Below are 27,916 nucleotides of genomic sequence, written 5' to 3'. Positions count from 1 at the left end.
GTGGAGCAGCACCAGGGAAAAGAGGTTGAGGGGTGGTAACAACACTGAGGGTGTTGAGGGTGCAGGCACCTGTGGTGACCCATGTGGGTGCTGGGGGCAGACACGGGTGCAAGGGCAGTGGTGTCCTCCATGCCAAGAGTCCCTGGGGTCCCTGCCTGTCCCGTATGCACTTCTCCTCTCACTCCACACTGTTTGTGATGATGCATTTCACCCCAGCTCAGTGAGGGATTTGCTGCTCCAGCACCAACAGAACCACGAGCACGACCCATGGACCAGGTGGGCTTGGGCCACTCCAGCCCTGGGCCTTTCCCCCTCATTTTGTGTGTCCCCCCCATGGTGCCCATCACCATTAACTCAGCTACAGCCTCTCTGGCAGCACTGCCTGGTGCTAATGCCCGTTTATGTGAACTCATGAAGCAACAGAGACAGAGCCACACTGGCCTTCCCAGGGACGTGCTGGGACTGGAGCCACTGGCCTCCCCAGGGACTGGGATATGCTGGGACTGGAGCCACTCTGGCCTCCCCAGGGACTGGGATGTGCTGGGGCTGGATCCATGCTGTCTCCCTGAGGAGCAGGGTGTGCTGGGGACGGGCACAGCCTTGGGCACAGCTGGGGAACACAAGGTCAGTCTCAAGGCCACTGCAGTGGCTGCACAGGCTGCCAGCGTGCCAGGGCCTGATCAGACACACCTTGCCAGAAATAGTTCATTAAATACTTTTTTCCCTATAAAACACTTATTCACAATCCATATGAGGCCACCTGGCTCCCTGGGCAGAGGTACTGCTGGCCCAGGGTGGCTCTGGTGGGCAGGGCACAGGGATGTCACAGCTGGCCCCAGCCATGTCCCCCTGCCCATCCCAACACCCCATGGAGCCTTGGGCAGCCCTTAGAACCGGGAGGAAGAGGAGCTGGAGTGCAAGAGGGGCTGAGGGGACACAGCAACCAGACCAGTGGTCCCCCAAGGGCCAGGGTGTCACCCCCAAACACAGCTCCCCCAGCACTCAGGGAGTGCTCCGCTCTCGCCAGGCAGCTCAGAGACTGTCTTGGGGTGGAAATAAATAAGTAAATTAACAGGAAAACAGCAGGGATGAAACACTGGCAGGGCCAAGGGCAGGCAGCCCTGCTGGGCAGCAGGAGGGGGTGAGGGACAGGGAGAGGAGGAACATGAGGGAAGGCGAGGGCTGTGCCGAGGGCTCCGTGTCCTCCCGCATGCTGATGGTGTCCTGAGGTGTCTGCCTGGGTCAGTTGTTGTTCATGATCCACCAGGAAGCTGGGGAGAGAGGGAGAGGGGTCAGGGAGGGCAGTGTTAAACAGGAGAGGGATGTAGGGTGGCAGGGATGGGGGTCCTGGCCCTGCAGGTCCCTGGCATCTGGCCCTAAAGCATCCACCCCCCTCCCAAGGCAGGGAGCGCAGCCATGGGATGGCCTGGAGGTGGGTGATCCCCCTTGAGCTGTGGCAGCTTCTGCAGGAGAGCACTGGGAATGTGGGCAGTGGGACTGGCAGGTCAGGAGCAGTGCTGGCAGCAGAGGGTTCAGTCCAAATTAATCCATGTTTTATGTTATTTTACACAAGACCTGAATGTGATCCCTGAAAGTAAACTGGGGCTTAATGTGGACCCCAGTTCCCACATCTGGTCACATTTCTATTGGTACCACAGGAATGTGCACATTCCCTGTGTTGGCCTCTCCCCTCTCTCAGCACTGGGCTGAGCCTGGATGCAGCCACTGGGACTGACCCAAGAGCACCAGAGCTTTCCAGAACAGGTTCAGGGCTCAGGTGAAAACCAAAACAAGGCACCAGGTGTATTTGAGGCAGGGCCCAGCTTATCTGCTACCTGGGAAGTGCCCCTGCTGCTTGGCTGTCCTGGCCGAAGAGCATCCCTGGGCAGGGGACAGACCCTGCAGCACCACCAGCTCACACAACCAAACCTGCCGGGGACAGTGGGTCTCACCCTGGCTTGAAAAACCCGATTTAGATCACCCCAACCCAATCTTCTGCTCTGGAGGGAGTCCCTGTGCCTGTTCCTGCACTGCTCCTGCCCTCTGCAGCACACCCGGGGCACAGCGTGGCACTGGGGGACCCCCTCACCTGGGAAGAGCATGGTGGTCAGCAGCTCCGGGGACTCCAGCAAGCTGATGATGGACTGCTGGAAAGTCTTGCTGCAGCTGGACTGCAAGTGGCTGTAAAACAGGGAGCAGGGTCAGAGGGGTGCAGGGGGTGCAGCCTCTGGTGCCAGGATCCCTGTCCACGCATGGGGACAGGGCTGCTGCTGCACCAGGCACACTCTTATGCTGCCAACAGCCCCGGGGTGCACATGAGGGTGTTCTGAGCAGCAGTTCACAGTTGTGAGCAGTGCCAGCAGCAGGACAGGCTGGGCAAGGAGGGGGAGCCCCGAGAGGAAACCCCTTTGAGCCCCCCCCAGCCTCCGGCCCCAGCCCTGCACACGGAGAGCTCCCACCTTCTCCACGAGGTCACGTCCTGCCAGAACTCATACAGGATGAAGCAGGCCTCGTCTGTCAGCTTGCAGGCAGAGACACTGTGGGGACAGGAGTGACCCTGAGCTGGGGCTGGGCGCTGGCACAGCCACGTGTGCCCCACCAGCCCGGGCACATCAGTCTCCCCACGAGGCCTCCAAAGCGCTGTTTGGATGCATCCAGTTTGTGGCTGCTGGAGCACACAGTTCCAGGGGATTCCAAACCCAAATCCTGCCTCACAGCTCCTGTGTCCAGGCGGCAAAGGAGCTTTAACGCTTTTAAACTGGTCTTCACTGCTGCTCAGGAATCAGCAGTGTTTTATTATTTCCACATATCCCCAGCACTGGCACAGCTCATCCTTCCAGCCCTTTGGAGGAGGTGTCACCATTCACATGGAGAGAAACTGAGGCACAAAGGCAGGAGCTGAGCTCACAGCACGAACCCACAGCCTGCTGCCCCCAGAGCGATGCCATTGCCCCAGTGATGCTCCCCACACTCCCTCCTGCCACAGGAACAGACTGGGCCTCCAGCCTTTGGGAAGATGGGGGGTAGCAGGAGGGGGGTGAGAGCACAAGGCTTGGGGTGCAGGGCTGGGGGAACCAGCTGCACTCGGCTGCAGCAGCAGCAATTCCAGCTGAGGATGAACCTTTCCTCCAGCTGCTGCCAAGGGCTGCTGGAGGGGGCCAAGCTCTGGGGGGACAGCAAACAACTCCCCCAGCAGCTCTGAGGTTGCATCCCCCTGAGGGGCCATGATGGGCTTTGCAATTCCCTGGAGTGAACCAGGACTGTGGAGTCTCCCTGGGCTTGGCTCCAGCTTTCCACTCACATGGAGAGCCTGCCCGTGACACGCCACCCTGTTGTCTCCACAAATAGCTCTCATGACAAAAAAGCCCATCAATTCCATGGAAAAGAACTCCCATTCTCCCCGTCACATGTGTCACAACGAGCGTCTTCCTTTTGTTTGGACTGAAAACGTGCATTTATGCTGCTGAAACTGAAGAGCTGAAAAAACGACGCTTTAAATGGGAACAGCATGAACATCCCCTGCTGAAAGCGGCTTGAAATCTCCCACGGGAGAAGGGAAGTGCCGCTCAGGGAGCAGCTGTGGCATCTCAGGGACAGGCTGGCAGTGATGTGTCCCTGCAGGCAGAGCCCTGGAGCAGTGCTGGGGGCAGCCTTGGCCTCATGCAGGGTCAGCTTCAGGTGCTTACAGCTGCTTCCCACACACACTGTCCATAAATCAACGCTCTGCATGAGCTCTGCCCTTGACCTTTCCATTGCTCTCGAGTCCTTCAGTGCTGGAGGAGTTCATGCACTCACTTAACATGCACATGCCATTCCTGCGGGCATAAAACCCACCCGCTCCTTCCCAGACACTGGTTCTTACTGGGAATACCTGCAGCAGGAGCTGGGACAGTACTGCAGGCAGGGACAGTGCTGCGGCCCTGACACACTCACCCTCTCTGCAAGGTCCAACCCCTGCGTGCTGAACCCACCCTTGCACCGACCAGCACACGAAACACTCCACAAAAACCCTTTTGTCCCCCCTAAAGGTGCCATATTAAAGCCTCCATTTCTGGGGGAGCCACCCCACAAACCACCCCACAGACCCCCCCACTTACTGCAGGCAGCTGCTGTGCCCGGCGGTGCCCTCGGTGTAGGAGCGGAACGCCTGCCGGAACTCCTCGATGCTGCTCGTGGCCACCAGGATGTGCTGCCAAGGGACAGAAGGGCATCAGGGACTGGCCTGTCCCCTCCTGCCCTCCCTCCTCCCACCCTGCTGCGGGACACTGCGGTGCCAAGCAAGCACAGCACCGCAGTGGGACTGGCACCACAGTGGGACTGGCACCACGGTGACATGAAGTGGTTTCTCCCCACCTGGGCAGGTTGCCTTTACACTGAGGACTGCACCAGCAGGAGATGCTCCATCCCCTGGTGGTGGGGTCCTGCTGCAGTTCCCAGTGTCCTTCCCACAGCAGAAAGGGTCTTGGGGATCCCTCCACCTGGGCTGTGCATGGAGCACACCTGGGGGATTTGGGCACTCACAAGCAGAGCATCACCTTCCTCTGGGCTGGCTGTGGGCACTGCCCAGGGCTTTCAGGGGCCTGAGGGAGCTGCATTTGTCCTGGGCATGGTCCCAACCCAGCTCACAGCCCTGAATCCCACCCTGCTCCATCACCAGGCTGCAGACTCCTCGTCAGCCCACAGGCAGAGCTCACCCAGTCTCGGGGCACAGGAGCTGTGTGAGGGGGGATCTGTGCACATTTTGGGTTACCTGCAAACAAGGAGCAGCAGGACAGGGACTTACTGCATCTTGTCCTTTGCACATGGATTCCTCCTTCAGCGGCTCCAGGCGTGGGCTCTGCATTCAACACCATGAGGAAAATCAGAGTTACTGCAACAAGGCAAACCTGGGAACCCGCAGCCCAGCTCAGGGGACAGGCAGTACACTGGGGATCTTCCTGGGGTACTTGGGGGAGGACAGGCGTATGACCTGTGGGGTTGGTGGGTCCTGACTGACTTGTCAGATCAGCAGGACCATGGGAGGGTCAGCAGAGCTGAGAGGAGAAGGGTGGCTCTGGAGACTGCAAGTCTGGGTCTGGTGAGTGGGTGGAGCTCTGTGACGATGCCAGGACCGAATATGGGGGGTGCTGGCACAGGGAGAGGTCCCAGCACCGACCTGGCCGTGCCAAGGTGTGGGGCAGCCCCCAGCAGCTCTCCTTGGCCACACACCTTGCATTCCAGCTTCTCGATGAGCTGCTGAAGCCTGTTGATCTGAGCCATCCACTGGCTGTTGTCCTCAACACAAACACCTGCACGGCAAAGAGCACGGAGATGTCACCAAAAAACCCCTCAATTTTGTCATTGCAAAAGCTTGCTCAACTCCCAGAAAACCACAGATCTTCTAAAAACTTCTGATTTAAACCAAAACCCTGATATTTCTGCTGAAACTTCTCCTACTGCCCAAGGGATACAACACCCCACAGAAGCTGGCATCTTGGTGAGATGCTCCAGGCTCCATCCCAGAGCTGCCCAGTGATGCTGTAGATGTGGCACTTGGGGACATGGTTTAATGGTGGCCTTGGCAGTGCTGGGATAATGGTTGGACTCGATCATAGAGGTCTTTTCCAACCTTATTGATTCTGTGCTGATCCCACACCCATTCCAGGCTCCAGGGAGGCACAGACCAACCCCAGAGACACCAGGGACACCAGGCTGCAGGTACCTGTTGTCAGCATCCCAGAATAGGGGTCTGTTGGAGACAGACAGATGTTTTTCTGTCCTCTGCGCCCACACCGTCTCCCCGACCTCAGGCCAACTGAAGTCTCAGGTTTTTTTATGTCCTTTCTGGAAGGAAAAAATGCAGAACAAGGGGTTGAAGTCATTCCCAGAGGGATCAGCTTCACGGCAGGCTTGGAAAGGGCAGATCCTGCTCTGGGATGTCCCTCCCAGGGAGACCCTGCCCCATCCTGCACTCACACGAGCGGGGCTGGGAAGGACCAGCGCGTCCCACCCCATTACCTCTCCCGTCCCGCCTGCTCCTCCACGGTGTCCACAGCACACTCCAGGGATGCCTGCAGGGACTGCAGCTGGTGCATGGTTTCCCGCAGCAGGAATCGGGTCAGGAACTGCTCTATCTTCGAGGAGGTCTCATACCTCTGTGGGGAAGAGGAGAGGATCTGTCAGGCACCTCTGACTCCATGCCGGGGAAGCAGAGCCACACCTGGCAGGGGTTGGCCCTTAAATAAACTCGAAGAGGTGGATGTCAATCAAATGTTTAGTTATTTCAGAAAAAAAGTGACACTATAGGGCAGAAGAACCCTCTGGGCAACTGCCTGTGAGATCACAACAGGGAACACAGGCATGGTTCCATCTGCGCTCCAGCCAAAGGACCCTCAGTCCCGGCCCCAGCAGTCTCAGCCCTGGCCCCAGCACTCTCAGCTCCGGGAGCCGTGGAGGAGAGCAGATGGACACAAGCCACAAGGTAAAGGGACTGTCCCCAGCTTCAGGGAGGGTTCCAGGGCTGGCAGAACATCCCTCGTGCTCACCCGTTCACACACGGCTCTGCTCGCACCAGGGCTCTTGGGACAAGGCTGGGACCCCACGGCGATCCCCCAGGTGCATGAAGTCCCTTCCAGGGATCCCTCACCACTGGCAGGCCAGGATAGGGGCTGGCTTCATGCCCTCTCTCCCTGGGAAGACACCGCCAAGCCCCTCTGCTCCCATGGGAGGTTCCGTGATGAATGTCTGACATGTGCTGGTGTTCAGGGTCACCCCACAGACCTTCCCCATGTCACTCGTTGAGTACAAGTGAGTGACAGCCCCTGTGAGCCCCAGCCCACCTGCCCCCTGGCACTGGAGGGGTGTCCAGGAGGAATATGGGTCTGTGTGCCCATTCCCCACCGCTGTCCTTCTGGATCAGAGGTGCAGAGTGAGCACCAGGGGAGAATCACCTCCTTTGACCTCCTGGGCACACTCCTTTGGATACAGCCCTGGATTCGGTCCAACCACTCGAATCTCCTGTCCAGTTTTCCCTTGCTTCCTTAAAACCACCTGAAATTCTGTCCTTGCACTGCCAGAAAATCTCCAAGCCCCCAGGGAGGGAGACAAGGTACCCAAGGAGGGATACTCAGCGAGTCATGGAGCGAGGAAACAGGAGGAAAGGCTGAGACACGTACCCAGACACTTCTAGAGCAGGCACTGCTGTCCTGCAGTGGGGCTGAGCTGCTCTCCCTTGTAGAGCAGGTACTTGGGCCTGGTTTGGCTTCACGAGACCCCTCTTGTCCCACTGCAGGCTCTTCCTCCCTCCCCGGCATCCCTCCGGAGTGCCAGCCATGCTGAAGCCTGCAGTCATCATCGACAGCGGCAGCAGCTTCACCCGGGGTGGCTTTGCGGGGCAGAGGCAGCCCCAGTTTGTTCTAAGGACTGTGCTGCTGCACCCCTGCAGTGCAGGCCCCAGGAGGGACAGCCAGCAGCATCCCACTGCCACGGGAAGCACGGAAGGCTTCGCGGCAGCAGCCAGGTCCTGCCCGCTCCAGCACGGCATCGTTGAGGATTGGGATGGCATGAAAAGCCTGTGGGGCCACCTCTTCTCCTGCAGCCTCAGAGTTCCGCCAGAGGAACACCCGGTGCTCCTGGCTGAGTCCCCGTCCTGCCCTGCCACCGACAGGGTAAAGGCAGCCGAGGTGCTTTTCGAGAGCTTCGGGGTGCCAGCCCTGCACATGGCCAACACCGGGTTCCTGTCCCTCTGCGCCCACGGCAGAGTCACCGGGCTGGCCGTGGAGGCCGGGGCGGGAGTGTCACACGTCACCACCGTCTGCCTGGGCCAGACCCTGAGGAAGGGCACCCAGCGCCTGGGGGTGGCCGGGGAGCTCCTCTCCAGCCACCTGCACCAGCTGCTGCTGGAGAGCCCCAACCAGCCCGCGGCGCTGCACGCCCTGACCAGGAAGACGCTGTCCCAGCTGAAGAAGCAGTGCTGCTACGTCTCCCTGGACTATGAAAGGGACCTCCAGGACCAAGGTTGCCATCATCCAGCCCGATTCCAGACGCCAGATGGGCGCTGGATAACCCTGGGCAAGGAGCGGTTCTGCTGCCCGGAGCCGCTCTTCCAGCCCAAGCTGCTCCAGCACGGCTGCCCCGGGCTGCACCAGCTGGCCTGGCAGAGCCTCCAGACGGTGCCCGACCACGCCAGGAGGGACGTGCTGGGCAACATTGTGCTCTCAGGTGGCTCCTCCATGTTTCCTGGCTTCCCAGAGAGGATGTGCTTAGGGTTGAACCTCCTTTCCCAAGGCACGGGCGTCCAGATCGATGTCCTGGCGAGCCCGGAGAGGGGCACGGCGGCCTGGCTGGGGGGCTCCATGGCAGCGTCTCTCACGTCCTTCCAGCGCGCGTGGATGACAAAGGGCGAGTACCAGGAGCACGGAGCTGAGTATGTGCACACCAAATTCCAGTAGATAGATGGCAGCCATCCCACTGTCAAGCTACAGGAGGAGGGACTCCAAAATACCACCTTGCTCCGGGCAGAGCTGCGGCAGCAGTGACCGAGGGCAGTTCCTGTGCTGCTACAGGGGTGCAAAGTCAATTAAAGTGCTCCAAAAGGAACAAACTGCTTCTCATTGACACTCTGGGTTATTTCCGTGCCCATCCATGGCAGCAAAGCTGTCCTTTCCTAATGGAAGTGCAGCTGCCAGCACAGGGAACAAGGTTGCTCCAGCTGTCAGCACAGCAGGACCCCCGAGGTCTGTGGGGAGCCACAGGGATGGGAGGAAGGAGCCGAGGAGGGGAAGGTCCACGTGGTGCCTGCACTGCAGCCACTTTACTACAGCAGGCAATTCCAGATCCCAGCACTGAAGCAGCTCAGGGCTGGGTATGGAGATGAGCTGAAAACCAGGGAACTGAACTCGCTCCTTGTAATTTTGGTATAAAGGTCATTTGGTGCTTCAGGGAGCCGATTCAGCTCCCTGAACAGGCATTTCCTCACCTGGCTTTGCTGCTGCTTCAGTGAACTGACTCAGCTCAGCAGATGATTAGAAAAGGATTGGAAGTTGCAGGGGGGAGCAGCTGGGGAGCACAGCCCAGCTGTCACAGCAGCTCCCTTCCCTACAGCCAGACCCATTCCAGCTCCTCAAGGGACACAGGCGGGACTGCAGTGGGAAGGAGTCTCCACATGATGCAGGAGGGCTGGTTGCTCCACAGAAGCATCCACCAGGAGAGGTCAACCCCTCTCCTTGACAAGACAAGGAGACAGACCAGCATCCCCTCTGCCTTCCCTGTGGTGTCCTCGTGTGACCCCAAGGCTGTGGCACAGCCCCAGAGCCAGGCTGCCTTCACCCCCCCGAGCTCCATGAGCCATGTCCAAAAGAATGTCCAGCAATGCCACCACATTACTCGGGTCAAATATTTCCAATTCCTACTGTGTTTCTCTCCAACACACTGAGGATCTGGAATTCCAGAAGCTCTGTACAGAAGCTGTGGGACATAACCCTTCCATTGCTGGTGCCAAAGGAGGGGAAGAGTGGGGAAGGCCTTGAGCCCCCGGTGGTTTTCTGGTTGTTCTGTGCCACAGCCAAGCCACCAGCCTGGTCCAGGAGCTGCATCCAACTGGGCACAGCTGTGCCTGGCTGGGATGGGAAGGGAAGTGGAGAAAGTGGAGAGGATACTCATCCTCTGAGCACTGCCCTGGGCTCGTGCTGGAGGTGGCAAAGGAAGGCCTCAGCCACCCCCCAGCACCGCAGTAGGCAGAGCAACCTGGAGGGTTTTCATCCCTACTGGAAAATGAATCCCATTTTCCTGCCAGAGGAAGAGGATGGCAGTGGAGCCGACACGATGCAGCCATGGGAAGCTGAGCTCCAGCTCTGCATCTCCAGGCTCTCCCCAGCCAAGCATCCCACCTGATCCCACAAGACTTCCTTCCTCACAGCCCCAGCAATGGAGAGCACAGGGCTGGGGACCCCTGCCCAGCCCTTCCCCTCCCCACTCCCAAGGGGGGCAGGAACCAAAATCCCTGACAGCACCACTTACCTGTGCTTGCCCAGCTCCTGCCAGCCCACACATTCCCTGCTTATGAGGGAACAACCAGCACTCCAATCTCCCCAGGACACACCTGAGAAAGCAGGTGAAGAGGAGCACAGAGGATCCATTATTCACCCCCCACATGGCCTGGCACAGTCTGTGTCACTCCAGGAGCATCCAAACCCAAATACTGTCACCTCCCTGGCAGCACAGAGGGCACTTCCACCAGCAAGCAGCCTCCACAGCCTCCACAGGTGAATGAAGGGTGTCCCCACCTCCAAGGTGTCCTTCCCAGCACCCCCCCAGCCTTGGCCTATGGATCTTCACCTTACATGGGGTTTGGATGCTTCTCCCCCAGCACATCACACCCCTTCCAAGGGCCAGGTGCAGGGAGAAGCACCAAGCAAACCTTCCAGCACCCTCCATGCTCTCAGCTTTCACCCTGAGGGGGCCCAAGCCTCGTGTCCCTCCTGGATGATGTGGGTGGATGGAGTTTTACAGCAGGAGCAGGCGCTGCTCCCACTGACATCACAGCTGGGGGGGGCACCTCGAGCCTGCCCCGAGCCCCACAGCTCCCCCAGTGCAGTCCTTGCACCCCAAACACACAGGCACAGGCGTCAGCCTGAGGTGCCACCCCCCAAAACCCAACTGCCAGCCTGGGGCACGCTGTGCTCGGAGGGGACTCGGCCCTGGAGGGTCCCACGTGGACATGTCAGCACCACACAGGATGAGCAGCTGCCTCCTGTCTCTCGCCCTGTCACACACAGCACACCCAGGGGAACGTGCTGGAGGGAAGGATGGAAATAACCATCCCTCCAGAGAGCCCCAAATGCTGCTTCACCCAAATTCAGCTTGAAAAATGTCATGCCAGGCGAGGGAATCAACTGAAAAACACACCTTTGCTTCAGGCCAGCTGCCCAGCCCTCCTTGCACTCCTCATCTGGGGGCAAACAAGCAAAATCCTCTCATCAGGAGCTGCCCCACGTGGGTCAAACCCTCTGTAAACAGAGGTTCAGTGAAAATGTGCTCTGGCTCACCAAGCACAGCGTTTTCTGCCCACAGGGAAGCCCCATAGATAGGAGTCACAGAGGAAATAACCCAGCAAGCATGAGACAAGGAACTCTGGGCATGGGCTGGTATTTCAGCTCTCTTTACCCAGATGAAAATCCCCAGGTTGCCAGGAGCTGCTATAACGTTGCATTTGAGAGGTTTTATTAGTTTCTTACGAAGATAGTTAAGCTCAGGACAGAATGGAACAGGTGGTCATGTTCCTGCCAAAGGAGAAATAATAGCACCTGGCTTGGAGAGGCATTTATGGGCTGGTTTGCAGTGTTTGCAGACTGGAGAATGGAAAGATTTTAGCACACAGGCCCCCTGGGAGAAACATCAGGCTGTTTCCCAAGGTATTTCCACAGTTCACTTCCTACTCTGCTGCAAACATGAAGTTCAGCCACAAAATAAGGTGTCATTAGCACACTACAGCACAGCCATCAAGTTATACTTTACAAATATAAGTGGGAATGACAGGATTTGGAGAAAAACCCTCTTTTCTTTACCATGCTTCTACCAGCCCAGTGAGGGAGGATGGAAGCCTGGGGACCCCTAATGATTTGGTTTCCTCCTGCCAACCTGCAGGCACATAAAAGGGGCCAAGAGCAGCTTTACTGCCCACACACACACAGAGTCCTGCAGTCCCACAGCGAGGACAAACCCAGCTTGCATTTCTCCTGCTTTATCCCAGCATTTATCCTGCAGCTGACAAGGGGCATGGCAGCAGATCCAGGAGCCTGCCAGCCAGGGCACAGCTGTGGAGACATGACATCGATCCATGCCAGGAATCCTGGCCCACAGAGGTGGGAATCCTCCACACCAAAAGGGCTTTTGGCACCGCAGCTCCCAAATCCAGAGCTGCAGAATACTCCCTCCAAGCTTTGCTTCCCTTATTTCCCTCCTTGCTGCAGCTCATGGCCCTGGCATGGCCCGAGCAAGGCCAGCACATCCCCCAGGCTCTGTTTCTTGTGCCAATGAGACATCTCAGGATCTCTGAGACTTTTCCTGGCTGTAAAGTAGGGTTTTATTTACATGAGCCTGTTTACAGCTGTGGGGAAGTACCTGGAGGACGCAGGGGTGAGAAATCTTGTGGCAGCAGCAGTAAGAAACTGGAGATGGATAATGCCCTGAGCAAGAGATGCTGTGGCTCAGCTGGTGAGACCCAGCACGAGTCAGAAATCCCCTTCCCCTTCTTCCAGCCAGTCTGGACATCACTGCCTGCTCAGGAGTCATGTGAAGTCCTCTTAAATACAGCCTGGGAAGAACATCTGCTGCCTGCACAGCCCTGATCTGGAGGCAGAGCTCTGTGGGGAGGGCTTTTGGAGCTGGCAGGTCTCTTCCAGTCTCCTCAGAGCACTGTGGCTGCAGCTCCAGCACAAGCAGCTCCCTGGGAATGATTCACCTGGCTCTTCCATGGGGTGGTCTCTCTGCCCAAGTGGGGCTCTCAGACCTCAGCCCGGGGTGTCACAGCAGTGAATCAACAGGAACAAGGGGCAGATGTAACATGGGAAGTCTCTGCTCTCTGTCCCCACCCCTGGCTCACAGAGAGGGGAGTTCTGCCCAAAATCCAGCTGAATAAAGCCACTCATCCCATAGTAACTCAAGCTCGAGTCCAGTTCTGGAAATACAAATCAGGGAATATATTCAGGTCACAGCAGGTAAGAAGGCAGCATTTATCATCTCTGGCAGCCTCTAGAATGGCAGGTGTCCCACAGCTCTGCAAGAGCTCTGCCCACAGGGTCAGAGCATTGTCCCTTCCTTCCTTCTCCCCAAACCAGAGCCCAGCAGACCAGGAGAGAGCAGGGAGATGATTCCCAGGAGGGTCAGTGTCTGCATCAGGGCACTCAGGAGCTCAGAACACCTGATCAGCACAGATCTCACCTGGGTGAGAGCAGTGCTGTGAACACTGGGCTGCCCCAGCTCTGGGCAGATCCAAATGGGTGGAAAAGCGAGTCCATAAAAACCTGTTCCAACAGGGAAAACCTGCTTCTCCTTTTCAGGGAACACCAGTGGCACCAGAAACTATGAAGTGAATGAATGCATCACACCAATACTGTGAAGCAGACAGTGACTCTGCTGTCCCTTGGAGAAACACATGAATATACACATTCATTACACACAGAAAACCAGAACAGAGAAGAATTGAAATAAAGCATAGCTCTCTGGAGAGGATTCCTTCTCTCCCTCTGGACTTGCAGTTAATAACTGTGAAGGGGGCAGGGCAGCTGAACCAAAGAGAAAATGCATTTTCCAGTGATTCCCTCTCCTGGCATGAAATTCCCCAAGGTACAGGGAGACACTGCCGAGTCTGGGTCTGGGCAGAGGAAAACTCAGAGAGAAGGACTGACACTACAGAGGCAGAAACATCACTGTGATGACTGTGGGACAGATCCCCCCTTGCCTCTCTGGCAAATCAACACGTCAGTGGACGGTGTTCACATGGATGATGCCCTTCATTCCCTTCCAACCAAGCATCAACCCACTGCACTGAAGGGAAGGAAAGGGCTGGCCCTTCCCAAGGAGGTAACACAGAATAAGCCCCAAGCACATTTAATACATTTCAGGGGCAAAGGGGGCTGCAGGTCACCGAGAAGGGTCCTTCCAGCAGGGAAGGACTGCTTTTCCCAGCTGCCTTTAGCTGGGCACCACAGCCCTCTGACACACGGGCGGGGGGCTCAGAGCAGGAGGCTGCTTGCTCTAATTAGCACCCTCCAATCTGCTTCCCATCAGCACAAGCTGCAGGGGGAGGGAGAGCATTCCCAGCAGGGATGAACTCTGCATCAGGCTGGGAGTCAATGAATTGCAGCATTTCCTAGCTGTCCCTGTAGCCTGGCTTTTCCCAGACAGTGCTGCTGCTGCTGCTGCAGCGGCCCCTGCCCCTCTCCAGTGCCGGGCTTTGTGGCTGTGAGCACAGGCTGTGCCAAGCACGGGCTGCTGGGTCCCTCCAGAGCAGGCTCGACCCTGCAGTCCCCATTTTTCAGCACACTGCTTTGTGGAAAACACCTTGTTTTGGCTCAGAACTCAACACAGATTATCAGCGATGCCTCCACAAACAGTGGCTGCAGGCAGGACCCTGCAAGGAGCTGCTGGAACAGCCACTACCAGAGCCCCATGAGGAGGAAGATGATGTCTCCAGAGCACAAAAGCACTAGATTTACCCTTCCCCTTCTCAGTCTTGGCTCCCCCTCCTCCAGGCTGTGCAGCTGCAGCACTCACCAAGCACGCACAGGCACCCCCTGGATTTGGGAGGTACCACATTTGCTGCCTCCAAACCCCACATTTAACACTAAGCAAGCAGCTAAGATCACCACAGCTTCTGTTTCACCCTGCTGCCCTCCCATGGTCCCCTCCTTACCAGCTTGGTTTTGTCCATGGCAGCCAGCACAGCAGCATTGAGGGTTTCAAGGGCAGACAGCACATTCCTGTATTCTCCGAGATATCCCGAGAAATAATCTGAAGCAGGAGAGAAGACAATGGTGAGGTTCCTGAGCATCTCCATCTCTGCCTGCCCTGCCCCTTCTTCCCACACACAGCCCAGTGCTGCAGAGGGACATTCCCCCCTCTCTCCAGAGTCATGCTCCCACTTGGACTGAGATGAAGATTCCTTCCCCATCCCCTTGGGAAAAGCACAGACACCCTCAGAGCTGGGCTTCAGGCACAGGGACTGGCAATGCCACCTGACTGCCCAGTCCTGCCTAGGTCAGACACACACAAATCCCACCACAGACCTTCAGGAGAGGGAGCCCTCCAGGGCAGGAATACCCCTTGACTTACCACACAACTTCTCTGTGTCCACGTTACTGCAAAAACAGAAAAACAGGCTCTTGTCAGACAACAGGGCTGGTCTGGGAGAAACAGGTATGATGAGCAGGGTCTTGAGGGCTTGTCTTGAGTCCCAGGGGATTTACTGCTCATTCCATGTATTTTCAGAAGCTACATTAGAAAAATAAGAAGCTGCACAAGTTCAGAGCCAGCAGCTCAGAGCACCCAGGCAGGGCTTCGGGGGCTGAAGGAGCAAGCAAAGCTGCTCCAGCATCCTCTGGAGCTGGAGTGTGGTGGGAAAGTGTCTGTGACAGCAGGATGGGACCAGGATGGAGGCTCCCCACATGCCTGGGCTGGCAACCCCACTTCTGAGCCCAGCAGCTGCTTCTTCAACCCAACCTCTTCCCCCTAAAGTGGGAAGCACCAAGCCAGGGCTCTCTCCCTGTGTGTCCCTTGACCTCGCCCAGGTCCTCCCCCATGGCAGCCCCTTGGTACCAGACCCCCTCCCCTTCCCTGCCTTCAGAGCCCAGGTGATGTGGAGCTGCCTGCAGGCTCCCAGGGCAGGGGATGGATGGTGTCACAGCCCGTGAGGAGGGTTCCTCCTGCCATGAAGGCCAGTAAAGCAGGGATCTGCATCTAAAAACCTGGAAGCAGGGACCAGACCCTCACCCCTTTTCACTAACAGAGGGCACTGCACTGCAGAATCCACGCTGGCACCCCTGCAGGGCTTGGGCATGTCCCTCCTGTGGCTGATAAAGGTGTTGCTGGGGCGGAGAGGGAGGAGGAGACACCCAGAAACAGCCACAGGTTTTTGGGAAGGGATGTCAAGCAGAACCAAGGGTTTGCATGATGCTGTCAGATCTGCTCAGGTCTGCAAAGGCACAGAGACAGAGCTGCTCACATATCTGGCATCACCCAGAGCCTGCAGGGACATGTCCCAGGATGTCAATTATTCAAATCAGCCTCTGCTCAAGGCATTGTGCTGCCTCAAAATCCCCTAAACGATTACAACCGTTTTTAATCCTGATTGGGGAAGTGGAAAAGAGCACAAAAGAGAGGGGTTTAAGTGTTTTCGAAGTGGTTTTCAATCGTTTAAGTGCTGTCCCACGTGGAGGAACTGGTGATACCTGGAGTTTGCTGGGCTCCAAGCACAAGGACAGCTGCAGTGCTGCTGACCAGGGGATGTGAAACCAAGGCCACATCATCCTGTCCCCCCTCTGACACTGCTCACAGGGCAAAATTAGAGGAGAGTGTGTGAAATGTCCAAAATGCCATGTGAACAGGTGAAATGATTCAAGTAAAATCTTCCTATAGCTTTTCCTCCAGGTATCCAAGGCTGGTTTATGTCTCCCTATTTCTTCTGGGGGTCCACTTAGCGTCCTTTAATAACAGGCAGTCCTTCAAAGCAAGAAAATATTTTGGTGTGACCCATGGCAGAGGCAGGGCAGTGGGACTGCAGCCCCCTCTGTTCAGGTAACTGCATTAGGTGCCTCTGCAGCAGCAGAGAGGGGCAGTGTGAGGCTGTGATTTGGCTCAGCTATTTTAAACACACAGGAGCTGATTTAGGCAGGGCACTGACCTGGCACTGCAGGCAGCTTTTTAAAGTGGATTAAAAAAACAGTGTTTCCCTCGAGACACAATCCAGATAAATCTGCAAAACCGCAGCCCCTTCTTCTGCCCACTGCACTCCATTAAAACTTTGCTGATCCCATCCCAGCTCTGCCAGACAGAGTGACTGAGGGTTGAAGCACCGATTTACATTGGAAAAACGTTTTTTTGCTCCCTCTTAATTTTTCCACTCGCTCCTGGAAGCTGCCTGGAGCCTGCAGAGCTGCTGCAGTGCTGCAGGAGCCTTGGCACAGCAGCACCCACGGCACAGCCTGTCAGACCTGTGCCCCAGGGCAGTGACTGCAGCCCCCCATGCCAGAGATGGGTAAAAAAAAATCACTGCAGAGGGGATGTACGGAGGTGGGATAACAAAATAGCCAGTGAAGCACCTCATGCACACATTACCCAGGCATTTGCATCTGTCCCCAGTGAGCACCTGGGGCTGGGAATGGTTCCACCAGGAAGAAGGAGCCACCAGCTCAAGCCACTGCCCAGTTCCCACCGTGGCTCCAGCGAGGTGTGACAAAGAGCTGCAACCAACACCCACCTCGTGGCTTCTAAGGAGAGGCCAGGGGTTATTAATAACTCTTTTTATCTTCTCTGTTTGCTGCTTAAAAATAGGCATTGGCTAATCAATCACTAAAGCACTGAACAGCTGAACACTGAACCAATCGATGAGATCTTGTGGCAAAAATCAGCCCCCTGGGAGTTGTCCAGGGGAAGATCTGCTCCCTTCCCTTCCTGAGGCAGCCTGCTCCAGCATCAACCCTGCATGGGAATCTCCTCCCACGTTCTGCATCCTGCAGCAGCCCCCAGGGCACAGCCAGGGGCAAGACAGAGCACAGCAAGCAAAGCACAGGACTGGTGGTGCCACTTTCATGCTGCCAGAGCTAATTCACCCCAGAAATCAGGAGGAGCTCATGGGAAGACCCTGAACATCAAACCCTGCAGGGCTGCAGGGGGCAGCAGTTTTTCCTGCTCCTCTCTGCCATCCCCACTCCTACTCCAAGAGAAGAGCCATCCTCTGCCTCCAAAACACTCATCCTGAGACTCTCCACATCTCCCATAGCTGTATTTTGACTGTGCTCAAACCACTGATTAACTGTAATTAAGCTTGAACTGATGATGAAGGATCTTGTCATCATTATGCTGTTGGGATTTTGTCAGAATGTGCCTGGAATTTATGCAAGAAAACAGCAATCAGCTGCTGAAAAGCAGACAGGATTTTTGTTTTATTTTCATCATTTATCATGTTGGGAACCCCCTCTGCCATCACAGATCAGGTTTCCAAACCTTTTCAGTGCAACACAGAGTGTTTCAGTCACTCTCCATCGCTCAGAGACTGGCAGATGCTGCAGCTCTGAGCAAAGAGAGGGGAGGGAAGTTCACTTAAATCCCTTTTTTTCCACAGTACCACAGGCTTGAGGTTATTTCCTCTTTAAGAGCCACCAGGTCAGCACTGCCACCTCTTTCACTTCTGGCTCAAGAACAGAGGCTCTGGGCTGCCTGCACCCAGTTCCTGAACACCCTCATGGAAGGAAGGATTTTCCAGACCTTATTTTTCCAAATTTCCCCAACAGATGCAGGACGGGAAGACATGTAAGGTCCACACAGCACTTCCCTTGGCAGGTTTCACAGTGCCCTGCAAAGAGCAGCAACCTCTGCAGCACCACAGCCTTCAGCCCAAAGCCCTTTGTAACCAACTCTCCATTAAGTTGTCCTGATGAGACCCTGGGATCTGCTTCCTCCCACCCAGCTGGGCTGCAGAGAGCAAACCACACCTCTCCAGATGCTTCTGCAGCTATGGAGCTCTCTCAGCCCTCCAAAAACATTAGTCCCTTCTCACCCAGACGTTTCAGTGGATGAAAATGCAGCTGTCCAGGAAGATGAATCCTCCTGTGCCACTGCCAGGGCTGGTGTGGAGCTTCCCAATGAGCTAAACCAAACAGTGGTCCCAGGTGTTGCACCAAACTGCCACCAAGAGCTGAACTGGGTTTCCACATAAACCCTTGAATGCCACAGAATTAAAGCAAGGAGATATTTTAAGCCAAAATGCGACAATTTTCAGAAATGGAGAACAAAAAAAGCCTCATGTGGGAAGGTAAAATCTGAAGTGAACCCTACAGAGGTGCCTGATTCACAGATCACAGCGTCCCACCTCAGCACCAGGTGGGTGGGAAGTGGAGGAGGGGAGAACATGGTGCTGTGGGCTCTCTGGAAAGAGAACAAGTAATGTGGAAGACCTCTGAACTCTCTCCTCTTCCCAGATGTCACCTCTGGGGCCCAGAGCAGCTGCAGGTTCACAGAGATGGGTGAGGAGGTCAGGGCAGCTCTGGGCAGTGCCAGACATGGAAAAGGCCTGGGTATAAAGGTCTCTGTTACTGTCTGTCCTCAGGTCAGGCTGACATGGACAAGGAAACACAAATTTCAGCCTAGACCTGACAAACATAACACCAAATCCACCAGCTGGATGAAGGGTGAGACCTTCCCATTGCCACAAAAGCTACAGGATACAAAAGAAGCACGCCAGGTATGTCTGTAGAGCTTGTAGCTGCTTTTCAGCTTTCTAATACTTTATTACCTCAGGTAATAACCCTCGAATCTGGCAGAAAATTTCAGCCAGCTCTCTAAAATACTAAGTTTTGCAAGTGCAAGCCAAGCCCAGAGGAGAGGGGCTGTCCAGCCCCCCACCACGGGGACAGCAGGGCACCAGCACAGCCTTTCCATGACACCAGAGGCTGCAGAGAGGAGCAAGTCCCCCCCCACATCCCAAAAGCGGTGTCTCCTACGTTGGCTTGAAGCCACCGAGTGCAGGAATTTGGAAACAGCTCTGTCTGAGGGTCCCTTCTGCTCTTTATGACAGGAAGAGAACAAAGACCCGAGGCTCATCTAATAGATGTCACCAGCTCGATGCTGCAACTGCCACGTTGCCATGGCTACAGCACCATCCTCTCGGTAAGGAGCTACCAGGAGCACCACTGCAGCCATGGCCCTGCTCAGCCGCTCCAGACACGTGGGATAAGCCCAGTCTGAAAGCAGTGGGAAGCCAGGAGGTCTCCCCTGTTCAGATCAGGGCTCGGTGAAGTCTCCTGGCTTCACTGCACCCCGTGTTTTCCAGCAGTACTGGACGGGATGGCTCCAAGGTCACCCCAAAGTGCAGCAAGAGGAAAGGAGTATTCCCAGAGGAGAGGGAACAGCTTACTGCTAACTTCCTGGGATCACAGCCCAAACAGAGCTATTTTCAGGAGACATGTCCTGCTGCCCACATCCACAAGTCCAACCAGCAGGACAGGCAGCAATGGGCAGCCAGGCTCCAAAGAAAGCAGCACCAGAGCCACCCACACCAGCCCACTTCTCTGCCCCATCACCAAAGTGGGAGCATCAGATAAACCCACCACTCCAACACCATCAGGAGTCCATCATCCCCACTGCCCCAGTCCCTGGGGGATGATGTGGGGACCTCTGGGTATCCTCTGTCAGTGGCTTGGTGGAATTCAGTGTGACAAGGGCCTTCCGTGCCACTGCCCTGGCTCCCTGCAAAGCCCTGGGACCAGTGTGTGCAGCTCAGGCTGCTCAAGTTTTCTCTCCCTGATGGAGATACTGCCCTGGCCAAGGGTGTCAGAGGTGCAGGAGGTGCTTCCCAGGGAGCTGGGGAAGTGGCACCAGCCAGAGCCAAAGACCAGGAGGAAGCTGCAGCCCCTTCTCCCCCAGCAGCACCCCAGTGTTTGAACAGACCCCAGACATGCAATTCATGAACACCCAGTTTCTCCCAGTGCCAGAACACACTCACCCATAGCAGACAGCCAGGCAGAGGGATCCCAGTGAGGCCACACTGGTGTCCAAAACACTGGGATGAGAAACCTTGCCCAGCCCAACAGACTGCTCTGGACAGCACCAGTCAAGAGCAGACCAGGGCTAAACACAGTTCCTTCTCCTGTTCGTTGGGGGTTTCTTTTTTTAAAAGCAGCTGGCCTAAATTCCCAGTTCCATGCACCAGGCCCACTTGTGTTGGAAAGCAGCTCTTATGTAAGTGAAAAGCAGTTCCCTGTGTCAGCAGTGGCAAACTCTGCACAGTCTGTGCCTTGTCCTCACACCACCACATGCTCCTGCAGACACACAACCTGCTCCACGAGCTGGGTATTTCTGGAATACATTTTTCAAACTACAGCAATGTCATCTTAGATGGTTGCTTTGCTTTATGGAACTACAGTAAATGTGCTGACTGTTCTCAAAATGTCTGACTCCCCTCTTCACCAATGGCGTTCGATGGGTTTTAACATCTGCGTGTTGCAAGAGGTGGGTTGATCTCACCCTGACTATTTATCACACCCGCCCCCAAATGTCCTCCATCTGCACTCAAGCAGGTTTATATTCTCCTTCGTCTCCTCGGTGCCACCGCGGGACTTACTCTGAGTGACGCCTGTCAATGCCACTGAACAACTCCCACAGCTCCTCCGAGCTCAGGATCCCATCAGCGAAATAGTTCTTGAACTCCTCGAATGACAGCTTCCCATCATCTGCATTTAAATAAAAGGGGCAGAGTAATTATGTATCCGCACAAAGCAGCATCCAGGCCCCAAGGTCCTCCCAGCAGCCGCTGCACCGGGAATGTGGGACAGCTGGGAGTGTTGTGCATGATAATTAGAGCAGATATCTCACTGAAAGCATGTCCCACCATCCCAGCCAAAGCCCAGGAGTGTTGGCAAGCAGGGACACTGCTGCTGGAATTTCAGGTGGGGATTTCAGCACCTTCCCAAAGAGCCCACTGCAGTGGTTTCAGAAATGCATGCAGGCAACTCTGTTAGATGACTGTGCAAGGAGAGAGTCCATTACAAACAGCACGGGTTTTTATGGTAAGAAAATCTCTCCATTGACTCTAGAGCTTCTCCCTTCCTCTCTGTGGAGGAATTCAGCTCCTGGGCTGCATTTTGATCTCCAACAAAAGCGGTTCCTGGATCCACCACAAAGGAAAAGAGCTCAAGAGAGCTCTGAGAAACAACTTGCGATTTTGGACCTCTTGGTTTATTGGTGCTGCATTAAAAACTGGGTAACAGAGCCTAACGCCCAAATGCCAGAGGCTCCAGAGTTACCCAGACACAGAGCCACCTGTCAAACCCTGGACTGAGCACAGAGGTTGAATCAATCCCACGAGGGATGGAGCAGAAGCCTGATGGCCCCTGGGCCTGGGCTGCTTTGCCATCCCTTGTCGCTGTCAGCAGCACAGAGGAGAAATCATGAGCACATAGGCAGGAGAAGGGCTTGGAAAGGGCTCTGTCCTGTGTGGTGCATGAATGGTGAACTGGCAGAGCCCACTCCCCTGCCCCTGGCCAGGCCCCTTGCTCCAGGCAAAGCAGAAAAGCATTTTCCTTGCAGCCAGAGCGCTGCTTGCCCTTATCCTCCCTCACTCTTTCAGCCAAACCTCTCAGTGGGAATGAGCCACACTGCTTCACCCAGAGCCAGGCAGGGAGGGGGAGGCAGCAGCAGGAACAAAGCACTCACCGTTCTTGTCGGCTCGCCGGAAAATCTGCAAGAGAAAATACAACAGAGCTCAGTGTGGCAGTGGGGAGAGAAGGGCAGATGAGCTGGGCAGCACTCAGCACCACGGAAAACCACCTCCTGGAGCCCAGGGGGCCATGGAGGAGCCCCTGCTGCCAGGACTGCACAGGCTGCTCCGGGAAATTGCCCTTTGCCAGTGATTAAACCCATTTCTTGCCTCTAATGCACAGAGCCCTCGGCGCAGCTGCGGCAACCGAGCGAGCCCGGCGCTCACAGCGAGCGTCTCTTAGAGAACACGGAGGGAGGCGAAGCACAGAGGGCTTTGCTACACCCTTGTGATGGCAGATGTTTAATTTTTCAGAGCCTTTAAACAAAAGAACATTAAGTATAAAAAACCACTCCGTACGGAAGCACTTAGGGCATCACCAACACTCCGACCACCTGCACCGAGGAGCAGCTCCTGCCCCGCGCTTCGAAACCACCTCTCACAACAGTCCTGCCTGCAACATCTCCATGTGCACACATGCTGCAATTAATTATTAATGAGTCAATTAATCTGTAACTAATTCTGACACAGAGCACAGTTGGAGACCTCAATTCAGGGCCTCAGTGCGGGTTCCCAACCACGAGGCTTCTGCCCAGGACGCAGGAGAGAGCTGGGGTTGCTCATCCCTGCCAGGATCTGTTTCACCAATAATTATTGAAGGTCTGGGGCTGACTCCAGTGAGGAATGGCATCATTTCCAAAGCCTTGGAACATCTTCTTAGACCAAACATTACGAGGTTTTGGCCAGCACAGCCTAATGGCGCCAACGACTGAAAGTTGTGTGTGTGGCAACTCTTTCCTTTATATCATCCTGGGTGATGTAGAAATCCACAGGTCTGAAGAAAGATCAGGAATGAAAAACGGCAGGAAAAGGAGAAAGAGGACTTCTATATTCTTGTCCACACATCCCCACAGAGCAGCAGGCAGAGGCATCACTGCCCCAGGCTCCTTCCTTCTGCGCTGCTCACCAACAGCTCTGCTGTGTGTTCTGAGATCCAGCCACCAAAATCTCCCTGGAAAACTGCTCTGAGGTAAAGAGACAGCTGCCCAGGAAAACCCACACTGCTCATTCCTAAGCCACTGGCTTGTGACTGGGAAGAGGCTTTTCTGCTGTTGGTCCCAGCAGGGAGCTCCCTGGTCCTTCCCTGCATGAAACCAGGAGCAGGGACACCTCCTGCAGGAGCAGGGACCCCTCCTTGGAGGATGCTCTTCTGAACAAAGTGAGCTCCTCTCGACCCGAGCTGCTGCAGGAAACAGAGGCTGCCCTGGACTGACCAGCATTAGGTAACCATCCCTCTGGGATTCCATCCCGCTATTCCTGCCTTCCCTTGCAGGAAAGCAGGGCAGGCGCTCCCTGAGCGCCCCACAGAACTCGCTGGATGCACTTTGGAGCTGAGATGGGAACCTGCAGCTTCCAAACAGAAGAGATTTCTCTGGATTTTAAAGCAAATTATTCTCCAGGCTAACGGGTTCCTTGTGGGGTCTCCCAGCTGCAGGGTCACACATTCCAGGGCTCCCCGGCTGCAGGGGCAGCACCAGTGGGTCCCATATGTCCTGCCAAGGGAATGACACTTTCCATCAAGGGAAAAGCTTCATTCTGCAGGGCTCTGTGTCATCAGGGAGACACATGGCTCATGCATTGACATCTCATGGCTCCGAGGCCAGTTAGCTCATCCCAGAGACAGTCAAGTGTCACCCAGGCACTTAACAAATGCAGACTCAGCTGAGGCCAAACATTCCTGGCCTTGCTCAGAGGGGTCTGTGTGCAGACTATGAGGGAGAACATGGTTCTGGGGGGGAATCCATGGAGATGAGAAGGTCTCTAATCCAGGATGAGCCCATCCTGGATTTAGTAGGAGCCTCAGCAGACGGAGTGGATGCTTCTCCCTTACACTCAGGTGAGTGATGTGTTACACAAGCACTGCCAGTGCATGTATGGCATCAGCTGCTTGAAGTGATTTATTTTAATATGGCACAAAGCAGGGAGCTGTGAGAGCCCCACAAGGCAAGGCCACACCAGCTCCATGGCCCCCAGGAATGGTAGGGCTCCTCACTATCACCAGTGAGCCCATCCCTGGCCGACCCAGCTGCAGAGGTGCCTCAGCGAGCGCTGCTCATGTTGGAAAACACCAGTGAATCCTGTGCATGACACAGGATCCAACTCTAGCCAAGCATAAAACAGTGCAGAGCCACTTCCACACTCCGCAGGGTGAATCCTGTCCCCTCCCTGGGCACAGGCATGAGCTCAGCAATGGCAGGTAAGCGCTGCTTCCCCTGTGGGCAGCAGCCCTGGAACAAAGCCTGGGAAAAGTGATGCAAAGCCAGGCTGGGAATGGGATCAGGTCTGTGTTGACTGCTGAAGAGGCCCTACAGGTAATCCCTCACTTGCCTCAGGGAGGACTGGCAGCCTGGACTGACACTGCCTGGAGCCCACGATGTTCCCTTGGCCCCCAGCTCCTGGGCTTGGGTCCGAGCAGCCACAGCCCTGCTCGGTGCCTGATGGAAGAACTGAAATGGCATTTATGTGGGAGATGAACCCCCTACACACCTCAGGAAGGAGGGACATTATAGGACTTCTCCCTGCCTGCAGGGCTGGGAGCAACGGTGGCTGCTGGACAGGCAGGCAGGGACACAGTGACTGCTGGGGAGGGGACAGTCACCCTGGTGACACCGTGTGCAGGCTGAGGCAGCTGCACCAGGCACTGCCGGTGAACGGCGTCCTTCCTGAGCCTCCCGTATCCTGGGAGAGCAGTGAGGAGCCCCGGGCACCAGCCTGGGGGACAGACCTCCCCAAGGCTTGAGATGCTGCACAGGGGAACAGCAGCGATGGCAGCTCTGCAGTTTGTACCGTGCCTGCAGCGAGGAGTCTCGGGCAAAGTCCTCCTCCTCCTTCTCCTTCTCCTCCTCCTCACCTCTCCCAAAGGCAGGCCATCTGCAGGCAGGTCCCAGGGGAAGCAGCAGCTGCCACCTGGAGTCTGTGGTGGGCAGTCCTGCTGGGAAGGCAGGCTGGGCATCCTTCCTTGTTGATGCTCACCCCAACAAGCCTGGGGGGCAGCTGGACACCAGCCAACCGCCCAGAGCCAAAAGTGGAGATATTAAACTCGCCCTGCCAAGCTCTGGAGCTGAGATGGGAGCAAAGAAAGCCACGGGGAAGAGGAAGAGAAGCCCTCAGAACCGGAAAGCAGCTGCTAGAGTTGTTAACATTTCCCATTTTAATTGCCTTGATGACACCCTGAGGGATAGATGTGGGACTGAGCGAGTGCCCTGAGGAGCTGAGCTGGAACACAGCTGTCATCACCCACCCCCTCCAGCCCATCTTCCCTCAGCCAAGTAATTAGCGTGGTAATGATGCTGGCTGGAGAGCCTTCCAGCCCAAAATCCCCCCAGGCAGGAGAGAGGCCCTGACTCCCAGCTGGAAGCTTCAAGCACCACCCTGACAGAGGGAGCTGTGCTTCCCAGTGGCACCAGGGAGATGCCAGGAGGTCTTAGACTGGACCAGGCATGGCACTCATATTCCTAAAGTGCTGCCTGAGATCTATCGTTCCCCTCCTCTGGGATGAACTGGGACATGGGGGTGAGGCTGGATTGGGACAACACGGAGATGACAGCTGGGGAATGACAGCTGGGGGATGACAGCTGGCATTGACCTGGGCTGGGCAGGTGCTGGGGCACCACCAACCCTCATCCTTAACCCCTGCTGGCTTTCTTCTCCTCGGTCCTGCAGCTGGGCAGGGGCAGCACCTCCACTCACACATCTCCTTGGCTCCACGGGGTTGGATTTAGACCGCAGTGGTGTCGGACACATGGGAACAGCAAGGGCTGGTGGCCCATCGGGGAGATTTGGGCACTGTCCCCCCGGCCCAGGTCACAGCAGACAGGCAGGGGCAGGAGGGCTGAGCACCTCGGATGTGCTCCAGAGGTGGGCTCTCACCCTGGGAGATGGCCAGGGATGCAGCCTTGACCCCAGGGCACGCGGCTCTCCCTCCCAGGAGCACACCGGGCTGGAGGGGACGCGGTGTGACGGGAGGCACTGTGCCAGCACCTCTGGACACGCAGACAACCACCCTCTGCGTCTTAACTCCCCCCGGCCACTCACAGCTGCTGGGATGCCCGGCCGACCCCCAACCTGCACGGAGCATCCTCCTCCACACCTCCCGGCGCGTCGGGAGCGGGCAGGGACGGGAGCTGCGCCCGGGGGCTGCAGCAGGCAGCGCTCTGCCTGTTGGATCCCACGGCTGCGAGCAGCTCCACGGAACCTTCCTGCCAGACACGCGCAGCTCCGCTCCGGGAGTCACGACAGCCAGCTCTGGATGAGGCGTGGGCTGTTTCCAGCCACCCGGAGGCCCATAATTCATCAGAAGGACACGACACCATTATTTAAGCCATCACGACTCCACACCTCGATGCGCAGCTCCAGGCTGGAGCATCCTTCGGGCTGGTTCCTCCGGGAAGGGACGGGAAAGAGTCTCCCCCTGACACCCACCCCCGAGGGGAGGCACGGCGGCCCGGGGGGCGCGGGGGGGTGGCGGGGAGCCGGCCCGCGGTACTCACGTCGTGGAAGATGGGGAGCGGCTGGCGGAGGGGCGCGGGGCCGCGCTCGGCGGAGAGCAGGCACACGGCCAGCAGCTCAGCACAGGACATCATGGTCCCGCCGGGCGCGGGTGCTGCGGGCTCCGGGCACGGTGCGGTACCGGAGGGCACGGTGCGGTACCGGAGGGCACGGTGCGGTACCGGAGGGCACGGCACGGCGCGGTACCGTGAGGTGTGGTGCGGTACCGGAGGGATGGGGGCGGTGCGCTGCCGAGGGGCACCGTAGGGCACGGTGCGCTGCCGTAGGGAGTGGTGCGGTGCGATGCGGTCCCTTAGGGCACGGTGCGGGGCGGTACCGTAGGGATGGGTGCGGTGCGGTGCGGAGCGGTACCGTGGGGCACGGCGCGCTGCCGGAGGGAGCGGTGCGGTGCCGTAGGGCGCGGTACCGTAGGGATAGGTACGGTGCGATGCCGTAGGGACGGACGCGGTGCGGTGCCCTAGGGGTGGATGCAGTGCGGTACCGGAGGGCTGGACGTGGTGCGGTGCTGGAGGGATGGATGCGGTACGAAAGGGATGGACGCGATGCGGTGCCGGAGGAACGGATGCAGTGCCGGAGGGATGGATGGATGCGGTGCCGGAGGGATGGACACGATGTGGTACCGAGGGGACGGACGCGGTGTGGTGCCGGAGGGAGGGATGCGGTGCAGTAGCGGAGGGCTGGATGCGGTGCAGTAGCGGAGGGATGGATGCGGTGGCGGAGGGCTGGTTCGGTGCGGTGCCGGAGGGACGGACGCGGTGCGCAGGTCGCGCCCCGCAGATCCCGACTCAGCCGAGCGGCTCCGCCGCCGCCAGGCAACTTTGGCTCCGCTGCGGGCCCGCCCCCACCGCCACCCGATTGGTCACGGGCCGTGATTGGCATCCAGGGCCACCACTGGGATGGCGGAGAGGCGGGGCGGGGCTGGGTCCCGGTGCCCGGGGCTGCCGCAGGGGGATCCCAGTTGGACCCAGCGGTGCCTCCAGTTGACTCCAGTAAAGCCCACCGTGGTCCCACCCGTGGGCTGTGTGACCATCCCCGAGTGTCCCAGTTGGTCCCAGTTTGACCACGGGTTATCCCAGTGTTGGCCCCAGGATAGCCCTGGTTGTCCCAGTGCTGGGCCAGTTGGTCCCAGAGTGGCCACGGGTAGTCCCAGTGTGGTCACTGTTGGCCCCACTGTAGCCCTGGGTGCCCCAGTTGGCCCTGGGGATATTCTAGTTTGGCCATGAGTGGTCCTGGTGTGGTCACTGTTGGCTCCAGGATTAAGCCATGGACACCCCAATATAGCCCCAGTTGGTCCCATTTTGGCCATGGGAGGTCCCAGTGTGGTTGCTAGTGGCCTCAGGGCAGTCCTGGCTTGCCCAGTTGGTCCCAGTTTGGTATGGGTTGTCTCATTGTAGTCAC

General features: G+C 57.0%; 2 protein-coding genes across 2 annotated transcripts; one reads left to right on the top strand and one right to left on the bottom strand.

Moving 5' to 3' along the window:
- Positions 1 to 12: 12 nt before the first annotated feature.
- On the bottom strand, positions 13 to 26,618 carry NECAB3 (N-terminal EF-hand calcium binding protein 3). Its single transcript, XM_017837136.1, has 13 exons — positions 26,500 to 26,618; positions 21,907 to 21,931; positions 20,816 to 20,924; positions 14,812 to 14,837; positions 14,393 to 14,490; positions 5,998 to 6,134; positions 5,702 to 5,823; positions 5,209 to 5,288; positions 4,784 to 4,837; positions 4,098 to 4,189; positions 2,460 to 2,537; positions 2,090 to 2,181; positions 13 to 1,271 (listed from the first exon to the last, which is right to left on the bottom strand). The coding sequence occupies exons 1-13, from the start codon at positions 26,590 to 26,592 to the stop codon at positions 1,243 to 1,245; spliced, it is 1,035 nt and encodes a 344-aa protein (XP_017692625.1). The 5' UTR covers positions 26,593 to 26,618; the 3' UTR covers positions 13 to 1,242.
- Positions 6,161 to 8,577, top strand: ACTL10 (actin like 10). The gene is made up of 2 exons (XM_017837135.1): positions 6,161 to 6,460; positions 7,271 to 8,577. The coding sequence occupies exon 2, from the start codon at positions 7,311 to 7,313 to the stop codon at positions 8,427 to 8,429; it is 1,119 nt and encodes a 372-aa protein (XP_017692624.1). The 5' UTR covers positions 6,161 to 6,460; positions 7,271 to 7,310; the 3' UTR covers positions 8,430 to 8,577.
- Positions 26,619 to 27,916: the final 1,298 nt, after the last annotated feature.

Source organism: Lepidothrix coronata, unplaced genomic scaffold, assembly GCF_001604755.1.
Source record: "Lepidothrix coronata isolate B3197 unplaced genomic scaffold, Lepidothrix_coronata-1.0 Scaffold293, whole genome shotgun sequence".
Lineage (NCBI taxonomy): Eukaryota > Metazoa > Chordata > Aves > Passeriformes > Pipridae > Lepidothrix > Lepidothrix coronata.
This window is presented reverse-complemented; position numbering and strand designations above follow the sequence as displayed.

Coding starts and splice junctions, on each gene's coding strand:
- NECAB3 (XM_017837136.1), bottom strand. CDS start 26,592: ATGATGTCCTGTGCTGAGCTGCTGGCCGTGTGCCTGCTCTCCGCCGAG. Junction 20,925..21,906: donor CCGGCGAGCCGACAAGAACG/GTGAGTGCTTTG, acceptor ATTTAAATGCAG/ATGATGGGAAGCTGTCATTC. Junction 2,538..4,097: donor GGGCACAGCAGCTGCCTGCA/GTAAGTGGGGGG, acceptor CTGTCCCCACAG/TGTCTCTGCCTGCAAGCTGA.
- ACTL10 (XM_017837135.1), top strand. CDS start 7,311: ATGCTGAAGCCTGCAGTCATCATCGACAGCGGCAGCAGCTTCACCCGG.